The following is a 21,332-nucleotide window of genomic DNA, read 5'->3' as shown; positions in this document are numbered from 1 at the left end:
AAAACACCTGGGCCCTACTGCACATAGAAGCTGAGGAAAAAATTAAAAGCAAAACTACTCCTCAGCCAGACAGATTGCCTACAGAAGAGGTTCACCATAGGTTTCACATGTAAGTCCCTCTTTTCCTCCTCTCCTTTAGGTTGTATATTATGAAAAATTTCTTTACTGAAAGGTTGGTCAGGCATTAAAACAGGTTCCCCAAGGAAATGGTGGAATCACCATACTTGGAAACATTCAAAAATTATATATAGGTAGATCTTAGGGACATGGTTTGTAGTGCACCTGGCAGTGCTGGGTTAATGGTTAGACTTAATGTTCTTCAAGGTCTTTCAGCCTTAATGACTCTATGTTGGTATGAGTCAAGGGCCAACTTATACTGGGAAAGTAGAGGTGGAGCACTATGGTCAGTGTCCCTGTGCTGGCAGAAAACAAGCTCTGGATAGTTTCAACAGATGCACTACACTACTTAAGGCCAGTCTCTAAAGATCACACATTGTCCTGTCCATCACCTTCTGTTTTCCCTAGGATTCCTCTGCTCCTTAGGAGTGCTGATTCAGCTGAAGTACTTGTCAGTGGTTTGCAAAAATAATACTGATGGCCAAGCCAGCAGTTTTGAAAAATCTATTGAGATTGGTGGTTCTTCACCTATCTTCACAGAACCCACCAAAAACCCTGGAAAGGAGGTTAAAATCTATATTCATATACAATCACATGAAAATATATGCTGTGGCACAAACCATACATTTTCAAACACCAAAACCTGCTTGGTTATGAACCATTAAAACCATTTATCTTCTGTCTATAACATTACATCTTCATGACAACTGTGTTCAACTCCTTCCTTCTATAACTCAGGTGGGCAATTTGTAAAGAAGATGAGTAATGGTAATATGTGAAATATATTTCATTATTCCTACAAGCTCAATATTTGACCAGAAAACAGGGGAGTTTTAATGTATTTGCCATCTGCTAACAATTTGGCTGTTGCAGAGCAGAACAAATAATGCTGCACACAATGTGCTTATTGTATGTGATTATTTTTTTTCTTAATTGCTCCTTAAGTAGTGGCTCTGTGACTAAAATTCAAAATGCTGTAGTGGGCTATGCATTTTTCAAGGGGCACTGGTTACCCTCATGGGAGAAAAATAAGCAGCTGAGAGACTGGAGGATATCTCCTAACTGGAAGTTTTGAAATACCCATTCTTCACTTGTGAAAAGAGACTCTGACCACAGTCACTTCTGTGCAGTTGTGCTACTGACCTCAGCTTTTGGATTTCAGGGCTGAAGTTCTCTGCCAGCTACCTACTTAAGCAAAAGGCTGAATCCCACACACCATTCTGTTCCATGCCTTTTAGTCACTACCCAAAGAAGAACAAAAATCAATCAAGCAACTCCTTTTAGTTTCTCCCAGACCTGCACACTAACACTCAAGGCAGCAAAATAGAGCCCATATACCTGTGGAGTAAGTTTCCCAACCCTCTGTGTTACTGGTTCATTGATCACTTCCACTTTGCAGACATCTTTCTCTCTGGGAATGGAGAAGTTGAGGTCTTCTTCTGACAGAAAGACAGATTGTCCCTTCATCACTTTCACCCCAAGGTTCACACTAATAAAGGAGGAGCACGCAACTCTTAACAAGACAGGCAGCAGTAGAAACAGCCAGCTTTTCTCAAAGGGCTTCATATTATAAGAGGGTGCCAATCTTTTTCACCAGTGAAAAAATTCTTAACAAAAGCAGTCTTCTTCCTCCACCAGCAGAGTTTCACCATGTAATGAAGGCATTAGTCACAGATAAAAAATGTATGACATGTTTATTTCAATAGGCTCTTCTTAACTGAAATTTGGGCAGTTATTGGGCAGATATTTTCAAAACATCCTTAGGTTTTTATAAAATCCATTGATCAAGCCTGACAAAATGATGAATGTATTCTCAGAGTCCTTCCAAGGTTTGTTAATCCTGAAAAAAAAAACCAAGAGAAAGAAAATTGCTATAAGGCATTGGGCAACTATAGGGATAAAAACAAAACAACTAACACATATAAAATACTTCCACCATTTCTGACAAATGCAGCTCATTTCAATACTATTCAGTGTACACATGATCAGAAAATAGCAGACAACCCCAAAGGCTGAGAAAAATTCAATGGAAATAAAGAAGACAAGATAATATGGAAAATAAATTGCACAAGTTTCTCATGCCCCTAATTACAGTGAATCTTCATCTTTCATGTTTATAACCTCATAAGAAGATAATTTTTTTCTGACATTAAACAAGCACTATTAAAATCCTTTTAAAAGCCTAATTTCTACAATCCTCCAAAGTAACTGAAGTTACAGCCCAAAGAATAGGAAGTGATACTGATTTAATTAAATTTGAGAAGAGCATAAGAATTCCAACTCAGTAAAGTATCAACATTCCTTTAGTTTTTGTAAATTTTTAATGCCTTGACTACTTATTTGCCACAATCTTACAACCAACAGTGAAGTTTCCTGAAAGTGAATTAAAAAACAAATCCTTGTATGTCTTTGTTTTCTTTGTTGTTAATAGGTAAGTGTTCACTCCACTGTTTCTGGCAGAATGACTTTCTCAGCAGCCTGTAGCTGAATGCACATATCTACCCAGTTTTAAATTTCACTGAAAAACAACTGGCAGTTCAGAAGTTCTGTAAAATTATTCACTTCCAAAAGTTAAACAAGACAGATCCACCCACTTTATCCTATATATAAGATTGAAGACAATGAGTCTCACATACATGTAAAGTTAGATGCATGTTGACTATGCAGCTGGAATGCAAATTTTCACTCTAGTTTTCTAGGTATTTATCTGAAAGTCTTTCCATTTTGGCTTAAAATATTGAAACTATACCAGTCTGAAGAAAATCTGAGAGAACATATAGAATTCTAGCCAGTGGAAAAGGAATGAAATCCATGGTAGAAAAATTCAGATAAGAAAATAATTAGAAATTTTCATTTCAGACTAGGACCTGGCAAAGAGCTAAGAGGTAGTTAATGACTCTGACACATAGACCTGGTTGTTTACTTCTCATGACAATGCCACTAATTCTCTGCTCCATTATAGCAGGCTGAGGCATAGAAATATGGTGCAAAATAGCTTTATTTACAGGCATTTTCTTACATGGCACCTCGTCAGAAATTATAAAATTAAAGCCTGGATAGTTTTGACTTTCTCCACTCTAACGTGCATAGCTATCATAAAATAATGTTAAAGTTGAGAGATAGCTTCATCACCAGGTTGAAAACGACACTCATGCAGAGACATCTGCATCTTGACTATGCTATAGCCCAGGTTCATCTGTTTCTGGTGCCTGCTCCATAAATCCCAGCATGGAATACAGCTGTAAACCTTTGGTGCAGGCAGTGGTTTCTATGCTGCCCTTTCCTGCATCAAAAACAGAACAGAAAGTGTACAAGAGGAATCAGGAGTATTTTGATAAATTTCATGGTGGATGTCCGAGACATTCTCTGCTACAAATTTGGTCCTGTTGTCACTGTGTATTGCAGTCTTGCTTTGACTACTTTAAGGTGCAGACAGAGCTCCTGTATCACTATATACTTGCCCCATATATTCAAGCCAGTGGCCTCTACTTGGATGCTGTAGGACTGTCTCCTGAGGTGGCCAAGTGAAGATCTTGGGAAGTACAACCTCACTTTCTTAATTACATACACAATCATAGCAAGATGAAATGGCAAGAGATTCTTTAGCACATAATGACAATAAAAAGGTTTTGAGGTGAGTGCCAAGGTATTAACATCCCCCGTATCTGTGAAGAAGATCATTGCTTCAATGAAGTCATGTGTGTGCTACATGGTATTTATACTGATTGACAGTGTTCTGCTCTTCAGCAGATAGACAACTGCTGGTGATGCCACTGTCACATTTTGTAGCTACTTTGAATTTCCTTACGATCTTCTTACTTCTCCGCCCTTAATATCACAACTGAACCTGATTCTCCTCTACTACTCTTTGCCATGTCACCTGTGTAGTCAGAATGGACATACAACTAAGGGACTCTTTACTTCCAAATGCAGCAAAATATTTCAGATGTACTTAGTGAACTAATGAAATAATGGCATTCACAAACAACACAGAAGGAAGTTAAGCTGAAATTAAGCTGTTTTCTCATCAGCTTTCTAAGTGTCTGTCTATATGCCAAAATAACTGAAACCACTGAACTCCAGGTGCATTGTGTGAGTACAAGCTCACAAAAAGCTACCAGCTTTGGTCCCAGAAGCAAAACAGTCATGTCAGTTCCATGATATATCATATACTAGTTGTTATTTCTCAGTGGGGATGGAGCATATGATTTATGAGGAGTGGCTGACACAGCTGGATTTGTTCAGCCTGAAGAAGAGAGGCCGTATTGCTTATTTTTAGACTTCTAACAGAAAAGCGCCTGGAGCACAAGGAAGAGACCTACAAACCCACTAAAATATCCAGCTTTATTAATACAAGACTAATCAAGGCCTGACTTGCTTGATGTAACTTTGAAGCCAGATTTGCCATAAAACTGGCTTTTTTTGGAGGAAGAGGTGGGTACAGTTACCTGCAGAGGTCCTTTTCCCCCTAAATCATGTGCTGACTCTAATCTGAAAAGACAGAGCCATTTGACTGCTAGGATCTAAATTAATTACCTGGTATATTTTTGCAAAACACAGAGTTATACCCTGCCACCTATCTAGTAATTCCCCTGAGATCCAATACCCATACTGGTATAAAAAATGTGGCAACAAGCAAGAAGATCTCCTTTCCCATACTTAGAGACAATTGGCCAGGCTGGCTCTGAGATTTGGAAGCCTAGAAGGTAAGTCCCAAAGATGTGCTCAAGGGACATTTGGCAAGGGCAGCTCTAAGGAGCTACTCAACTGCTGGCAACTCCTGCCCATTCAGCAGATGAGCCTGGGGGAAGGCAGAGGGAGAAGGGTCATCTGAAGATGCAATGAATGTGGTTCTATAAGCTGACAGAGGGACATACCAAACCAGGGACAATGTAGAGGATGGTTTCTGTTAAAAATTTCCTCCAAGTGCCAGAACTGGTTTTGCCTCAGGGCTGCAGTGCACATGTGACAAATGATGCAATGGTGAATAATAAACATAACAACTAGTGAGTCTGATTGTGAGCAGAGCTACATTGATGCAAGTAAAAGATTAATACAAATTATTAAGAAAACTATCTACCAACACAAAACAACTGAAAGTAAAATCTGAAACAGCACTAGTAAGTCTCAGCTTTAATAACTAAAACTTGACTAAAATACCAGTAATCACAAGTGACTTTGAGCCAAGTCTCAATGACATCCAAAGCCTTCATTGGGATTTGGATGAGACTTCAAGAGTTTCTCTGTAAGTGACAAAATCTCTGATTGCCTGGGGTATTTCCCTGAGCAGATGGATCAAAATTGCCCTAATCTTTTGCAAAGCTGGAAGGGGATAATGGAGAATGGTTGTTGTGCGTTGGAAGTTGGATTGATTTGCTTTAATGAATACCAGAAAAAGTTTGCAAGAAACAGAAAGAACATACAAAAAATTTTGAGGACAGTTTTAAAGAAAACAAGTAAGAGCTTTCCATGATTTCTAGGAAACAAGATGAATATTATTACAGCAATTAAAATCTAGCCCAGGGCAATGAAAGAATCATGAGCTATTACATTATGGGGTTGTCATTTCAGAATGTGCACTTAACACACGCACCCCTTGGACTGCTTGCTATTTAATTGTTTTGTTCCATGCACTACAAACAAGAATTACAGGTCACCAAGAAGCTAAGTATTTGGCAAGGTATGTGCTGAGTTAAGGAATGGCAGATAACACTCTGTAAGTAGTTACACCTTGGACCCATGCCAACAGCAGAGATGCATTTTGCCTAAAGTGCAATCCTGAGTTAGTGGAGATTATGACTAGTAAAATTCTCTAACTAGAAAATAAGTAACTTGAAAAATCCCCTTTTAATAACCATTTGAAGAAACAGTGTATAATTATCTGCAGAATTTGTTGGAATATCTCAGCAAAACACAGTAAAAGAAACATATTTTTAAAAGGTAAAATTCCAGATAAATACAGAAATCAGCAGGAAATGTAAAACCTTTGTAAGCACACATGTGTTAGGGGATACATGTAAACTTTTATGCATGCAGATGACTAATAAACCTCTGCCTAGTTTAGATGAATCAGCTGTCTGAATGAACATGAAAATGTAAAATGGCTGACAGATCCCTATTGCAAAATAAGTATATAATTTTAAAACATTAATTTAAAAATAAGTTATCCCAACTGACTGAATTATATCCTTTTTAATGACTTACTAGTATCAAACGTTTTTAGCATATGTTTCAGTGCTTTATATCATATTTCTTCTAGTGTGTCTCATTAATAAGACAACTCTAAGCAAATAAATCTTATTTAGCTCTTCCAAGCTTTCAAAGCCATGAAGTTTTATTATATCTGATAAAAAAAAGCCAGCATAATTGAGAAATTTATGTCAACTTGAATATTAGGATAAAGTAAGCTGTTTGGAATCCAAACTTTCAACTTAACATCTACTAAACCACTGGTAAAACCCAGTGCCTGCTTTCCTCAAAGTTAGAACTGAGCTTTCATCCATCTCGAGCTCAAAAATTACTGTCTGGCTGCTCTGCTGCAACATTCAGCAACAAACTGAACTCTGCAAGCTGTTAAGCACTATTACAACCACAAACACCACAGCATTCAGTGAGTACAACAAACTTGAATAAGATACTTACAGGTAGCAGTGTTTCTGCTGGAGGCTGAACATGAGATCATACTAGAAAAAGAGGAAAAATGCATGTCACTGACCCAGTAATTTCTGTTTTAAAAGGCTGGCAGAGAAAGAAATCCAATGAGTGAGCGACAGAGAGAAAGCAGAGAGGGGGAGGGGAGAGAGATAGATGAAATTCCAGTCTTTCTGGTCAGCTTGGCTGTAGTTTTCTCTGTACTGAAAATCCACAATAAACACTCCTTGCTTGCAAGACTGCTCCTGACTGGAGAGTCACAAATTACAAATACTTTCAGGCTCCGTATGATAAAAGCATTCAGAGATGCCTTGTAGTGTTCGCACTCAGCAATGTTTCTCTGCTAGCCAGCCCCAGATCTTCTTTTCCCCTTCTGCTAGTTAAGTCTGTTGGGATCAAAAACTAAGCTGCTGTTATTAATGTTTGCTCTTTTTTTTTTCCTTTTTTTTTTTGTTTTGTTTTTGTTTTCTTTTTTTTTCTGTCCCCACTTTTCTTAGTTTAATTCCTTTGAAATGCACACAAACACACTACCACAGTTCTATTCAAATTATAATTTTCTTTTTTTCCCATTAAGAACAACAAGAAAGATGAAGACTATACGCAAAATCTTACCAGTTATTAAATACCTCATAGGATTCAAGATATCTCTCCGGCTTTCTGTCATGACATTCACATCAGATTTAACCACCTGATGAGATTCTAAGTAAAATTTGCTACCATACAGTGGCTTATGCACCCTGAGGAGTAAACCTGGCAGCCCTAATTTTCAGAGCACAGAGACTGTATTGCAAAGTCACAATACAGGGACAGACTAAACTACATCCACCTCAGCACAGGGACCTAAAGAGATTTTTAAGTATACAGGACAAAAACGTTTTCAGCCCAGTGATAGGGCATTGTGACAAGACAAGAGGGACACCATGGGGAAGAGCTACTGACTTCCAGGTTGCTTGTGTAAACAGGAGTCAAATCCAGCATAACAGTAGTGTTGTAACATTGTCTCCCCTTGTCCTTCTTTGAATAAGCAAGCTGACTTTGACTCTCATATGGAAACAAAACCACAATATAAAAATGCCAAACTGAAGTCAATATGAAGAAAGAAAAGAGCCAGCAGATGTTCCTGTAGCATGACTTATGTATAGATGAAGAAAACAAATGACTGTTAAAAATTAAAACAAACTCAAAGCTACACAATGTGTAATATGATACAATCTGGCCTATATTTCCCTAGGAAAAAAACACCATGCAAAAAAAATTTCTTTGAGGTACATTGCTCATATTAATGTACGGTCCTGGATTTCAGACCACATATTTTATCAGGTTTCAGAAAAGCTTGCAATAAATATTTGCCTCCTCTGAGTTATGTAGATGGCTGTGGGTTAGCCTGTGTGTTTCTGGTTTTGCTTGCTGAAACATAGCTTCTAATTCACTGTGATGAATGGCCTGTCTGTATTGTACAGTGGTCTGATTAGGAGCATCAGCATAACTGTCCTTACAGGCTGATTAAAATAGTGGTAGCTTATTTTAAAGTCTGTGACAATCAATAATATCATTGCAGAAGCTGTCTTCAAACCGGTTTTATTACTGCAGCAATGAATTTAGCATCTCATTTATTATTGTACTCCTTAACTGCAATTAATTTTTGCAATCTATCAAGGTCATGTTATCTAAAGGATAGAACAAAATTACCCAAGCTTTTCTTGATAAATGCCAGAGCACTGAAGAGAAGACAAGCCTTTTGTACAACACTCAGTCTTTCCATTTCAAGGTTTGTCCACACAGGAAATAGAGTAGTTCTGTTTCCCATAGATGAAACTTATGCACAGTATATATATTTTTATCAATTATTAGTAAAATCATGCAGTCCAGATTATTGGTATGAAGGTTATAAGTTAAAACTTTTCTGCAAGCTTTTGTTAACAAGATACAGTCAAAATCAGCCACTTTCTTTACAGGCTTTTATTTGAAAACTAGGAAAAAAAGACCATACTTGAGGCACGAAGCAGGCAAGAGTATACACACCCACACACACCCACACACACAGCCCCACCCCCCGACACCTTGCACACAGCCCCATCTCGGCTCTTTCATTTTGACTTACATTGATAAGCAAAGGCCTAAACTCACATTGTCTGATATCTGCACATTCAGTCAACACTCCTGTAAGGAGGATGAGGTTCTCAAAGGAGCAAAATAATAGTTCTTGTCCTAATCTGAGGGCTGTACAAGAAGGAGATCTGCTGCATTGTGAGGGAAAAAATACAATTATTTTCCAGGTATTTACTACATGACATAAATTTTATTGTGTGAGCAACTATACCTGGTAGCAGCAGTACATTCTTCATACAACTTTTAAAGAAAATGTTCTAATGCATCAATGTCTTACATGGAGCACAGCTGTCAGAAGAGCAAATGCACTGGGTTATTGCCAGCTGCTTCACTGGCAAATACATGCAGAGAATATATAATGGCAAAGTTCTTGAACAAAGACAAATTATTCAAATTGTTGACTGCAGAAGGGGCATTAGGCATACAGAATGGCATTATGGAAAATACAACAAGGCAGCACAAAAATATTCAATTTGTGTCAAGCAGATCCAAAGATCAGAGTGTTGCCTGAATGCCTGAGACAAATATGAGTGGCATTTCCAGTAAAATGAGTAGCTTCTTTGAGAAATCCATATTTAGTTCTTTTATCTCTAATTTTAAAGACTTTGATATTTTCCCAGAAGACATTGTATCTTGGGCTAGACCCTCAGACATTGCAGAGGACAGTGAAGGGACATCTTCAAAAACTTTGGCATCTTGGCAACCCCTCTAGTCCTTTGCCTGAATGTATCCAGAGCACATCACCACTAGTAAGGTTTATTCACATTATACATCCATAGGGATTAGCATACATACTGTAAATCATAAAAACACCTCTTCATGGCCACGGTGTTCTTTATGGAGAAGTAAGAGGGACTAGGCATAGCTGGATAGAAAGCAGCAAAGTCTTCCCTCCATTCCCTCCAGGCCAGCCTCACTGCAGCATGCATGGCCACTGTGGTTGTGGGACTATGTGATGAGAGAGGCTTGTCCCGCACTGGACCAGGATAGTAGAGACACATAACAATTTTGTAGGAAGAGAAACTCAGCTACCACGATTCTTCAGGACACTTTCTGCAGCATTAAAAGACATGTTTGTGTGTGTAAGCTTCATCACAGAATTTCAATTCTAGAAATAATGAGTATTTGTACTTGTGCTCCCAGCACCTATAAAGGTATTAATTCTTTGTCTTCAAAGCTGCTGCCGTACCCTTCTCATCTGCAGTAAAAAGTTAAACTTTAGGCTTTTCAAACCTTCAGATGACATGGTATGAAATAGGTGGCAGCAGTTAAGATGACCATCAGCATTTCTAACTTTTGAGGGTGGCTGGGGTCTGGTCTGTCACACAAATGTTACACATGAGGTCACAATAAACCCTTTCCTACCTCTTCCTGGTCACAGAGATCCTAGACAGGTTGAGCACCAAGAAAATAATCAATTTGGCACCACTGGAGAGCAGCACTTAGTAAAGACCTTGGAGGAATGGCAATGTCCCTGTGGTAGAGGAAATAACTATATTCCCACTTGCAAAGAGCTTGCCTGTTCTTTAAGGTACCTAACAAGGGATAGAAAAAGCAAATTTTCACACATCAAGAAGCATGGGAGAGAAAGGGTAAACACTATGTGTTCAAAATATAGGCTAAAAAAGGCAAAAAATAATCCCAAAACACAGGAAGGATTGGCTTATGCTGGCAGTCTGCCAATTTCTTGTAACAGACAATTGTTACAATTTCTTGTAACACAACTGGGCTTGAAAATGCATGTTCAAAATGCCCATGTTTTCCCTCTTTTTTTTTTTAAAGTCTGTTGTTACCTGTCCAATCATTCCACCAAAACCCACAGATCTTGTGTCTTCATTAATGCAAAGGGGGAATCGTTTCAATTGCAATTTACTTCAAACTGGAAGATTTTTAGGAATATTACCTTATTGCCATTAAAGTAATTTGTGCTCAGGAAAGGTTCCTTAGTTGTTTTAATTGAGATCAATCAAAGTGAATTTAATGAGACTCTGGAGATTTTTATCCAGTCTTTGAAAATTGAGCCTTTTGTGGGGCAGGCTTTTATTTTGGCTTTAGACCACATATGGATTTGGACTACAGCTGGTACAAATGGATTTTCATCTCAGTTCATGTTTCTAAAGTTTCACTGACTTTCCTTATTTAGGTCACTATGGCACTGACTATGAAAGATCTGCAAAAAAAAATTTCCAAACAATGTCGCAGATTTTATTTTTGTATTCTACAGAAGGGTGTAAGTTATGCAAAGGCAGAATATAACTCAGAAGCATAATATGGTAGGTCTAACACATAGCAGATACTGCTCCTGACCTTAAACAGTAATTCAGAAAACCCATACTTTTTAGAATATTGAAATCATCCTATGCTTATCCTTGTACATCCTATGTAGAGCATGGAGGCTGGAAAACAGGAACGCTGATCCTCATAAAGAACTTTCCTTGCCTCTGAAGTCTACGTTTTTACTTAGAGCAGTGCTTTAAGTGTGATGGCATATTCCCAAAACCACTGCAATCCCTAACTGCTCAGAAGGTATGCAGAAGTCTTTAAGCACAGAATAGTGCTTTAATCTGCTAAAAATATTACTTCTGAAGAATTTTCATATCTTGGCATTCAGCTAAGGTATTATTAAGATAAGAGGTTAATTAAAGAAAATTGACGGAGCCTTCTGAGATAGAAGAAGTAAAGAAACTGCACTAGTTGGCACTTGCTAAGGACAGCTTAGGGAATTCTTGGAAGATGTGTTATTTTAATTCTAACAGCACCAGATATAATTCTTGCTTGTAATGAATGAAACATAGCAATGGGAAAAATGGTGACTTGTCCAGAATATCCCCACTTTATATGTGGTTATTTATGTCATCTTTCTGCTTTAATATCAAAGCCCGGCTGTGGCACAAGCAGTACCCATTGTTATCTGGGCAGATGCAGACCTAAGGAAGGTAAAACAGAATGGGCAACATGAGAGGTTTGAGAGACAGAGCTAAAAAGAAAAGAAGAGGAGGGCAGAACAAAGACTGGCTTGGAAAGGAGAGCCTGAAACCCAGACGCCAGCTATGGCCAACAGCTTCATCTCACACACACCAAGACACCCCTTTGTTTCAACATTCTCACTGAGCAGCATATTAGTGTTAAGATATGACATTATGAGACCAAAGAAATGCTTCCCCAGCCTGACACAGATCTGTATCTTTCTGTGTACAAACAGATACAACTCAGCAAGAATTTTATAAGAAATTATGCAAGTAATGCAATTAAGTTTGGTCACTGGAAGCAAGGAATTATATTTTCCTTTTCAAGAACTTAGGAATACAGTAGATAATACAAAGAGACAGAGAAAAGTTTTAAGTAACAACCTCTAAATGTCTGAGAAAAAATCTTGAATAGGTGTTTTGAGTTATGGTAACTTCATGAGCTTCCATATCTAAAAAGGGAAATGGCAAAAGACATCACAAAACACCTAGACATGCTATGAAAAACAGAGACTTTCTATAAATTCAGCACCTAGTCACTGTAAATTGTAGATTCTTCTTTAATAAAAAAAAAAAGCCAGTTCTACCTTCTCTTCCTCTTTCACTATTTGCACTATTTTTTGCAGTCTTTCTGTTCTAAGTCTTCAAATGACCAAATGTAGCTCCATTTCAGTTTCACCTGGAAGTGCCTTGTTTTTATTCACAGTTATCTGTTTCTTGCTTGAACCATCCTTCTTGCACTGGCAAGGGGATGAGCCCAATAAAAAAACTAAAGGAAGTAAATATGCTTCATTTAAAACCACTTTCCAGAGGAGGTCCTTTACAGAGTAACAGTGAATGTGAGGTGTCTTTTCTCTTGGCAGTTTGTCCAAACAGAATTTTAAATTAGCCAGCCTAGGTCTGGGTGAAAAAGTCTCTTGAGGAGTGTAGGGTGTTGGCCAGAAAAACAGCTGCTTGCAGAAAGAGCTGAGATATTATGAAAGAACAGAAATATATATGAGGAACAAATAAATTTGTCCCATTTTCTGACTTTCCCAAGCCAAAGGTACCCAAGGTTAAATCCCAACTGTGAAAGCACTAAATCACATATATTGAACCAGCTGCGGTATTTCCAGGCCACAAACAAGCCTCACAGAATTATAGAATGACACAGTGTTCTGGTTTGGAAGGGACCTTAAAGATCATCTATCCTAAGCCCCCTGCCATGGACAGAAGTGTCTTTTACAAGATCAGATTGCTCAGTCTCATTAAACCTCATCTCATAGGATGGATTGGGGCATATCTCAAGTGTTGTTAGACTGAAATATACAATAACTTTATTAGTGCAGACAGAAGAGAAAGCCAAAGAGAGCCTGGGCAAAGAGATTAGTAAACTACTCAGCCTTAACAGCATTACAGTGTACATGGCTGTAATTAGGAAAATAAGAGATGCATGCATCTAAATTTGTATTGCAAGTCTCAGTTGCTCACAACTTTGAAAAATGGCATTTTCCAGATTGAATTAAATGTCACGTTGAATGATCTGAAAAAAATAATCTACCTTAAATTCAAAATGCTAAGTTTTTTGAAAACATGTGTGACTGCAAGCCCAAAAGAAATTTTTCCTGTGGGACACCACCATGCTGAGCAAATGCTGCCTGGCTGGTGCGCAAGGGGCTCACTTTACACCCACTGATGTGTAGCCATGTCAACATGGACCTTTGTCCTGGAGGATATAGCAGTACTGAGCTAAGGCACTATACTAACACTCAGGAGAGCTTCAGGGGCATCTGTTTGACCCCAGCTCCAGTAGACTGCAATTATGTTTGTTCAGAGCTCACTGGCCCTGAAGCAGTGTCACCAGAGGAGATGGCCTCAGAGCTCCTCAGCAGCTTCAGCAAAAGAACTGAGATAGCCACCAGACCGTATTCAGCCACCAGCTGAAACAGCTGAGGGTTTAGAACTGGAAACCAACATGAATTAAGCTTTTATTCAAAGCAGGTAACTCTACTTGAATCTACAAAAACGGGGTTTTGATCTGACTCTGATTTAATCTCTAGCCAAAAAAAAAAAAAAACTGGTATTTTGAGTATATACAGAGTTTTTCAGTGGGTGAATCTTGGTTCATTTTCCAGTGAGATAGAACTTCAGAACTGAATTTTTTATAGCTTTTGAGGAGAGATAATCCTTTCCTCTGCAGATTTAAGAACTGACAGGACATACTTCCTAGCAGTTTAGCCCATCACTACCTGCAGCAGCATTACTGGATACTTAAGGAGACTTCAAAACCTGAAAAAGACATTTTTTAAAATACAACTTGGTTAAAAAAAAAGTTTTAATTTCACAAATGTATAGACTGCACTTCAAATTTTCTGGGAACAGACAATTTTATATTGTAAACAGACATATTTAATGTGCAACATAGGGTCACCATTAAAAAATGTACCAAACATTGTACTCCTCTTCACTGATGTTCAAAGTTTCTACCAGGGCAAGCCAAAAGACTCACCAGTGGCACTTACTAAGATATTCAATCTTGCAGCAAATAGCTTTATTATAACAAGCCATTGCACACATCAACAAAAACCCTGTTAAGAACACAGGCATAAACTGTAGCTTGAACTTTTTAAGTCATGTATTCAGGTCACATTTGTAATCACACAGAAGGGAATTATACAGGCAGTATCAAAGACGTCTTATCTGTGGTGATAGGTATGATCCTGACTCATGATCTTTACAATATAAGGAATTTCACTATGTTGAGGCTATTGTATTATGCTAATTGCTCTTTCATCCTAAGAAAAGGTAGAAAGAATGGTTTCAAAAAGAGTTATTGATGTAAAAGAGTTTGAAAGCATAATCCCAGAGAAGTTTGCCCTATTTTTAAAATAAACAAACAAACTTTGATCTCTCTTTCCATGCATGCAACATGAGAAATTTGAGCCTGACTGCTATGTTGAGGAGAGGGGAAGTATGTTCTTAAGTGAGGGGATTCCTCAGTTGAAAGCCACTTGCAGGGCCATAAAGTTTACAGGAAAAGCCATGCAGCCATGCACTGTTAAGGATCCTTCTCTTACTGACTGTTTAGACCACTTGTGTGCGTCTATAGTGTATATCCTCCAACACTGACTTCAGAGGGAAGTAGCACTGTTGGGTCCCACTGTTGGAAGACACTTTGTGCATTGCTTATATCCTGGGAAAGCCCAGAACATGGCTACAAGGGCAATACTTCAAAGAAATCAGACAGAACTACTCTTCCCACATGTGGTGCATTGGCTCCAGAACAAAGTGGGAAATTCACTACCTCTGTGTTCACCAGCTTGGGCACAGAGAGAGCTGGAGGCTCTTGATAAATATGGACATGGTGCCAGCTGGGTAGGACCCGGGGAGCTCAATGTGGAGGAGCAGGATGCTAGCAGATATCCCAGCTATGGCAGACTTAGCTCCTGTGAATGACTGTAAACAGTATCCCTTCCTCAAGCACAGCTTGGGCTTCTCTGTCTCCCCAGTATGACAAGGAAACCATTCTCTTGTGAACTGGCAGGTGTAACTGGGATGAGAGTGGAGTATGAGGAAACAACTAACAGTGCACATTTCTTTCCTTTCACCAGGCCTATTCCCTCCATTCACAATACTGCCACAGCACTTCTACAGAAAATTGAGGTGTCAGCAAAACCTCATCCTACAAACATTTAGCTCAGATGTACAAGCCATGAAATGATATTTTGCATGTGGCCAAAGAAGGCAATGACTTACATATGCTGTTAGCTAGCTTGTGCTATGGTCTGAAAAAAATAGTGCAAGCTAGCGTGGTATTTAGAACCAAATACCAAAACTACTGGATGGAGAGGAGGGTCATTAGTACAACTGAGGGATGCATTGATAAACTGGTAATTACTGTACATTAGCAAATTTTGAGAGTTTACATATTTTTAACAAAAATTTATTCTTTACATCTTTGATCTCTCTCTACTACTGCATCTTCCTAATATAGTCAACTTCTTCCCCAAAAGAGAGACTCGCAGAAGCAGGGAATTGCTTAGGCAAGCTTTTCTAGTCTTCAGGGAAGTGTAGCAAATTACATTTATAAGCAATGTTTAAGGGCAGTTCTTGAAGTTTAAGAGCAAGTCTTTGACCAGACCTCAGTGTTTAATGTAAACTATATGTTGACTTCATAGTCAAGGTAAGTTAGTGCTGGCCAGCAGATACCACTTCCTTCCCTCACATGCCTTTCCCTTTTTCCTGCCTTTTACCTTTTTTCTCCAGCACTGTGCAGGATACCGACCCACAAAACGACCCAGAAAAGAAATCATTTGTCTGAGAGAAAACATTATCTTACCTTTAATACTGTGCCTTTAGTAGCAAAGCTGACCTTATCAGGACTGTTATAAACAGGGATGCAGGAAAGCTACAAAACAACAGAATTCTGATCAGCTTTAAGATGGAAAACCATCTCTGCTAAAATCAGCAAGACCTGACAATTACATGAATTATTTTTTCCTTTAGGACCAGGCTTTACTCCTTAGGATCCATCAATTCTTTTTGAGCATTGAGAAGATAATCATGCAAATAGAAAAAAGACCTTTTAGCCTTAACCAATATTTTTAAAGTCTCTATATAAGTCAACAGTCTCAGCCAAAACACATTTTAGACCTCTATTTTTAAAGTATTTATTTGAGTAGGCCAAACATGTTGTACCAAAACCAGAAAGTCACTGTGTATCAAACCAAAAAGAGAAGGGGAAGGTCTAAGTGAGGTTATAATTAAAAAAAAAAAAAAAATCTTAATCCAAATTGATGACCTGTTTCTTCTGTATTAATGTGTTCAGCCCATGTTTTCTCCTTCCCAATCTTTATTTAAGTCACAGATGAAACCCTTTGGAGCCTCATTCCCCTCAGTCCTGAACCTGTGTCCTGACAATTTTTAACAACTTCCTCTTTGCAGGAGTCTGTCATAGTGAATCCCGCTCAGTTGTGTCAGTACCAGACAGGGCCAGGAAATTCCCATGTATATGGCAATTGGCTGCCCTTTGTTTGGATGTCCTCCTGCAATACACTGATCTGCAGAGGTGCTGAGCATCTAGCATTCCCCCCTTGCTGGTACCAGGTGTTAAGGATTTCAGGTGGCAACAGCACACCATCAGAGGCCTGACAGTAAGATCAGATATAGTATTTTTAACAGTATATTCATTTCAACCACAGTCTATTAATGTGCTTCAAAACCAGGAAACTTCAGTTATCTTGATTTTAAACACTAGTCAAAAAGCTACTTACCCTGGAGGCCAAGTATCCAACCTGTAATCCTGCAATGAATCATCATTGTCTGGGTGGATCTTTATGGTCCCATGGAGCTTCATTGAAATAAATCTTGTTCTCCCTATTCAGAGTTTATCAGGGGATCCAAAATACATCATTTATCAACAATTCAATAGAAGTACTATTAGCAAACAAAGCAGAAATCCTGCCAGCGTCAAAAACCCTGCCAAAAGATTGCATTTAAAAATTGGACACAACCACACAGCACTGTAAAACAGAAATGTCTACTTTCATTTTCACAGAGTGTTGAAGGATTCCCTCTATCCTACCTAGCAGTCAGACAGGTCCCAGCAATGCAACAATGTATTCACTGTTCTCTCATTTTGCTGGGCTGAGCTGAGGCAGGCAAGAAACTGGAAAGGTCATCCCTTTCTGAGTTTGTTTTACAACAGATGGTTACAATCAGCTTTTCCTGGTAAGCACAAATGAAGAATGATGTTTAAATTTTTAGCATCCTCTAGATAACATCTCATGTAAACAGAAGTAAATTGCATATAAGAAATGTCTTTAAATGTATTTAAAGGGACTACTACTATTTCAGCATTCCTCTCTGAAGCCAAGACCATGGCTTCTTGAATATCCACAGTCCAAGGGGCCCCAAGTGTGTTCTACTGTATTAGCCAAACCAGTTCTTGCTAAGAACACTGCCAAATACTGGAGACAACAGGATATGGAGCAAGTATATCACCCTTCATAAACAAAGTAAATGCCAGAGTTACTATTCATACTGGCTTTACACTATATAATTTTATTCTGTAATGAGAGCTCTCTCTCTTCACTACCCATACCAAATATTCTTAAAATCAGGAGGCCTGTGTTCCATATGACTACTTAGCATGCCATTCTCAGCCCTGCTAAAACAGGATACTAGGATAATGAAAAGCATATTTCTGGAAGATGGAAGGTGGGAGGAGCTGAACAGGAATGTTCCCAAAAGTAACAGACTGTTAATAATGGCAAGAGTTAATATAGTTGACACCTGTTACATCATTTAGTTTAACAGCAAAAGGAACTGTTTGTTTAGGAAATTAAACATAATGCTACTCACTGTGAACACATTTCTTTGCTAATGTTGCTTTATAACCTCCTGCTGGCTACATTGCTGAAGCATTTGCTTACTTTGGAAGAAACTTGCTCCTTCCCCGTGAGAAACATGTTTCCTATAATTTTTGCCAGGAGCAGAGGGAGCTCAGGGGTCAGGGGCCCATCCAGAGTATTTTTGTAAGAAAAGCCAAGTAGTATTTTGCCTGCTAACTTACAGTCTTATTTTCCCTGTCTCTTTGTTCTCATCTTTTCACTCAAATTTCCTTTAGGAGAATGTGGGAAAAAAAACAGGAAGTTAAAAAAATTTTGGATATCCTTTAACTAATATTGCAAAGATGCAAGTATACAAGAGAGAGAAGTAAGTCTGTTGCATCAGAAACTCTTTTCTAGTAAGGTCAGAACATTAAATTTTGATCACTTCAAATATAAGATATAGGGGAAACTGGAAAATTTGTTTTCTTGCTGGAGTCAAGAAATGGAAGGAAAAGATATGGTAAAAAGAGCCTATTTCTGATGCTTATCAGGAAAGAAAATAAGCAAGAGACTACTCTTAAAACCAGAGATTTTAAGGTTGAGTAGAAAGGGTCAGCTCATTCTAACAGCCGGGAAAGTCAAAAAAGCAGATTTAAAAGCTCTTTTATGGGTTATATTTTGGTCCACCACAAAATAATATAATAATTGTAGTGTTAAGTCTTTTGTTTCCTGTTCAAAACAATTAAATATTTACTAGTCAGATTTCACTGCATAGACTCATTTTGGTGCATTTTGTGTTTAAACACACAAAAATTCACTTGACTGGAAGATGCTAGTTTTGCAGCAAGAATGTAGGTTGATAAAGTGACATGTTGATAACAAGGCATGATAAAGTAAACATATCTCCTTTGTGTTCCTGAACAGTGGATAGATCTCTTCTGCCATAGAACAGGAGGAGTGGTTGCATTAATTCAACACAAATGTGTAGTGTACCCTCTTGAAAAGAAAAGAAAAAATAAAAAAACAAAAACCCACACCAAAAAACCCACCAAAACACTTGCTCATAAGATATCCAGTTTAAGTGTTGAACCTGCATGGTACATATATTTCTTTTTTCAAAACCATTAGTAGGATGAAGGAGTCTTCATGTTCAATTCATTATTTCTACAGTAGCTCTGGAAGTTTGAGCAAAATAAACATGAAGACAAACCTAAATGTAGGTGGAAAAAACACTTGTATTTCACTTCCAGCAATGCCATTAATTGTTTCATTTTGATTCATTTTCCTGTGACTGGAAATTCCAGGTCCTGCTGAAGAAAAACACTCCTTCCATTTTTTCAAATCATGCCCAGTTTGTGTGATGGATGTAGCTAGTCCTCCACAGGACTATGGTCTGTCTCTCTGGACATTGTACTGGTTGCAATTGCCACATCTAGATAAATATCTTCCTAGAAAGTCTTAGCAAGTTTTAGAAGTCTAAACGTACACCATTACTTACCTTGCCCAAAGATGAAACTGTGGAAAGTCACCCTATGGTACCCCTGCCACTAAAACTTTTCTGTGATTAGCATAGCCAGAGACAGCTGGAGTTGAACAAACTGCACTGAGACCTGCTCTCACAATAGGCAGGCAGTCAAGCATAATTTTCGTATTTCCCAGAAAATTCAATGAAATACAAGTAACAATGAAACATCAAGTATACCTCCCTTTTATCATACATTAATCTACTTTAATTGTTTTAGTCAAAACTGACAGTTTTCTCAGTGTGACTGAACACATATGATTTCCCTCCATTGTTATTAACACACAGCTCATTCACCATTTTCTCCACAGGCAGAAGCAAAGATGTGTGTTTGGTGAGAGTGACAAAGAAACAGTGTTACACTTCTGCGGTAACTCAGCATACTGATTCTGAAGGGAGTGAAAAAAGTTCACATCCTTTGTTTCTTCTGACAGATATTAAAACTCCCAAGATGGTCAGACAACATAACAAAGCTCATTTAAGCATTTTCAGTGCATTGCATTTTATTAATAAACTTTTGTCCCAGGCACGCATTTAAGTGCTGAAAAAAAATTTCCACATTCTCTAAGACTTAACAATATTTGTTCAGAGCTTTGTGCATATATTAAAAAAAAGCTAAAATAAGGCCCAACACGAATTGAAATAAACCACAAACTGTATTCTCATCTAGACATTAATCTGGTATAATTAGTTTGAACCTTAAACCTATATAAATGAAGTACTGAAAGAAAGAAAAAGCCAACAGTGAATAAAATAATTACGAATTAACATTTGGCAAACTTACAGAAGACAATTAGGGACACATGTATGCTAATATAGAAAACACATATCTGTGTAAACAATTATGTATTAAAAGTAATTCACAGGTAACACAGAGATAATGCTGCCACCTTAAAGTTGCCAGAAGCTGCCAATACAAGTACTCTTCAATACATGGTGTGGTCATATCAGTGCTTCGACATGCTCAGCAAGAGGATCCTTAATGATTCTTCATTAGCCTACATGAGCAATTGTCTCTCTTCCCAAACCTCTCTTGTGGTTAAACAAGTATGGCACAATGGTTGGTGGATGTTCTACAAAATCATTGCTGTTTTCTTTCTAAAACATTAGAAATTTTTGTATGTTGGATTATTTTTGTGCTCTTAGGACTTTGCTTCTATGGAAGTGGCAAAGGCTACTGGAAATCACAGGTCCAAGTCATGGAGTTTGGATCTCAGTCTAGTCTTGGAGAAATGCAAAGCTCGTGGAGAAAACGTTCCTGTGGTCTCCAGCAGCCTTTGGCTTACAGGGCCGAACTTCAGACAGGAGGCTGAACAGGGAAGTAGTTGTCTACTCTTCTGTCCTTGGGAGCTTCATATCAGTTCCAGAAGAGACATCTGCTTTCCCTGCCAACAGAGAAATCTAGTCAAGCGCAAAGATTTTCTATTTACCTCCACGCATGATGTTTTTAGTCCATTAAAGCTTTAAAGGGGAGGAAAGAAATACAACACTTACTTATCCTTGGGGAATGTATTTGTAAAATATGGCTACACCAGTACCTAAGCTGTGTTTTTAAGGAGCTGATATGTTCCTGCCCTGAGGAGATCACCACACAGGGGCAAGCACAAGGGCTATATTCTGCCATCAAAAGCTGCTAATCTACTTTGCTCATGTGGA

The 21,332-nt window shown here is 38.2% G+C and overlaps 1 protein-coding gene across 2 annotated transcripts in view; it reads right to left on the bottom strand.

Annotated features, from left to right (window-relative positions):
* The window catches only part of FREM1 (FRAS1 related extracellular matrix 1), a 57,924-nt gene extending 55,997 nt beyond the window's left edge, over window positions 1-1,927 (bottom strand). For both annotated transcript variants that reach the window (XM_068175698.1, XM_068175699.1), the window contains exon 1: window positions 1,456-1,927. In XM_068175698.1, coding sequence (XP_068031799.1) covers window positions 1,456-1,683 — 228 coding nt within the window. In that variant the 5' untranslated portion in view covers window positions 1,684-1,927. The remainder of the gene's footprint in view (window positions 1-1,455) is intronic.
* Between the last annotated feature and the right edge of the window lie 19,405 nt (window positions 1,928-21,332).

Source organism: Anomalospiza imberbis, chromosome Z, assembly GCF_031753505.1.
Source record: "Anomalospiza imberbis isolate Cuckoo-Finch-1a 21T00152 chromosome Z, ASM3175350v1, whole genome shotgun sequence".
Taxonomy (NCBI): domain Eukaryota; kingdom Metazoa; phylum Chordata; class Aves; order Passeriformes; family Viduidae; genus Anomalospiza; species Anomalospiza imberbis.
This window is presented reverse-complemented; position numbering and strand designations above follow the sequence as displayed.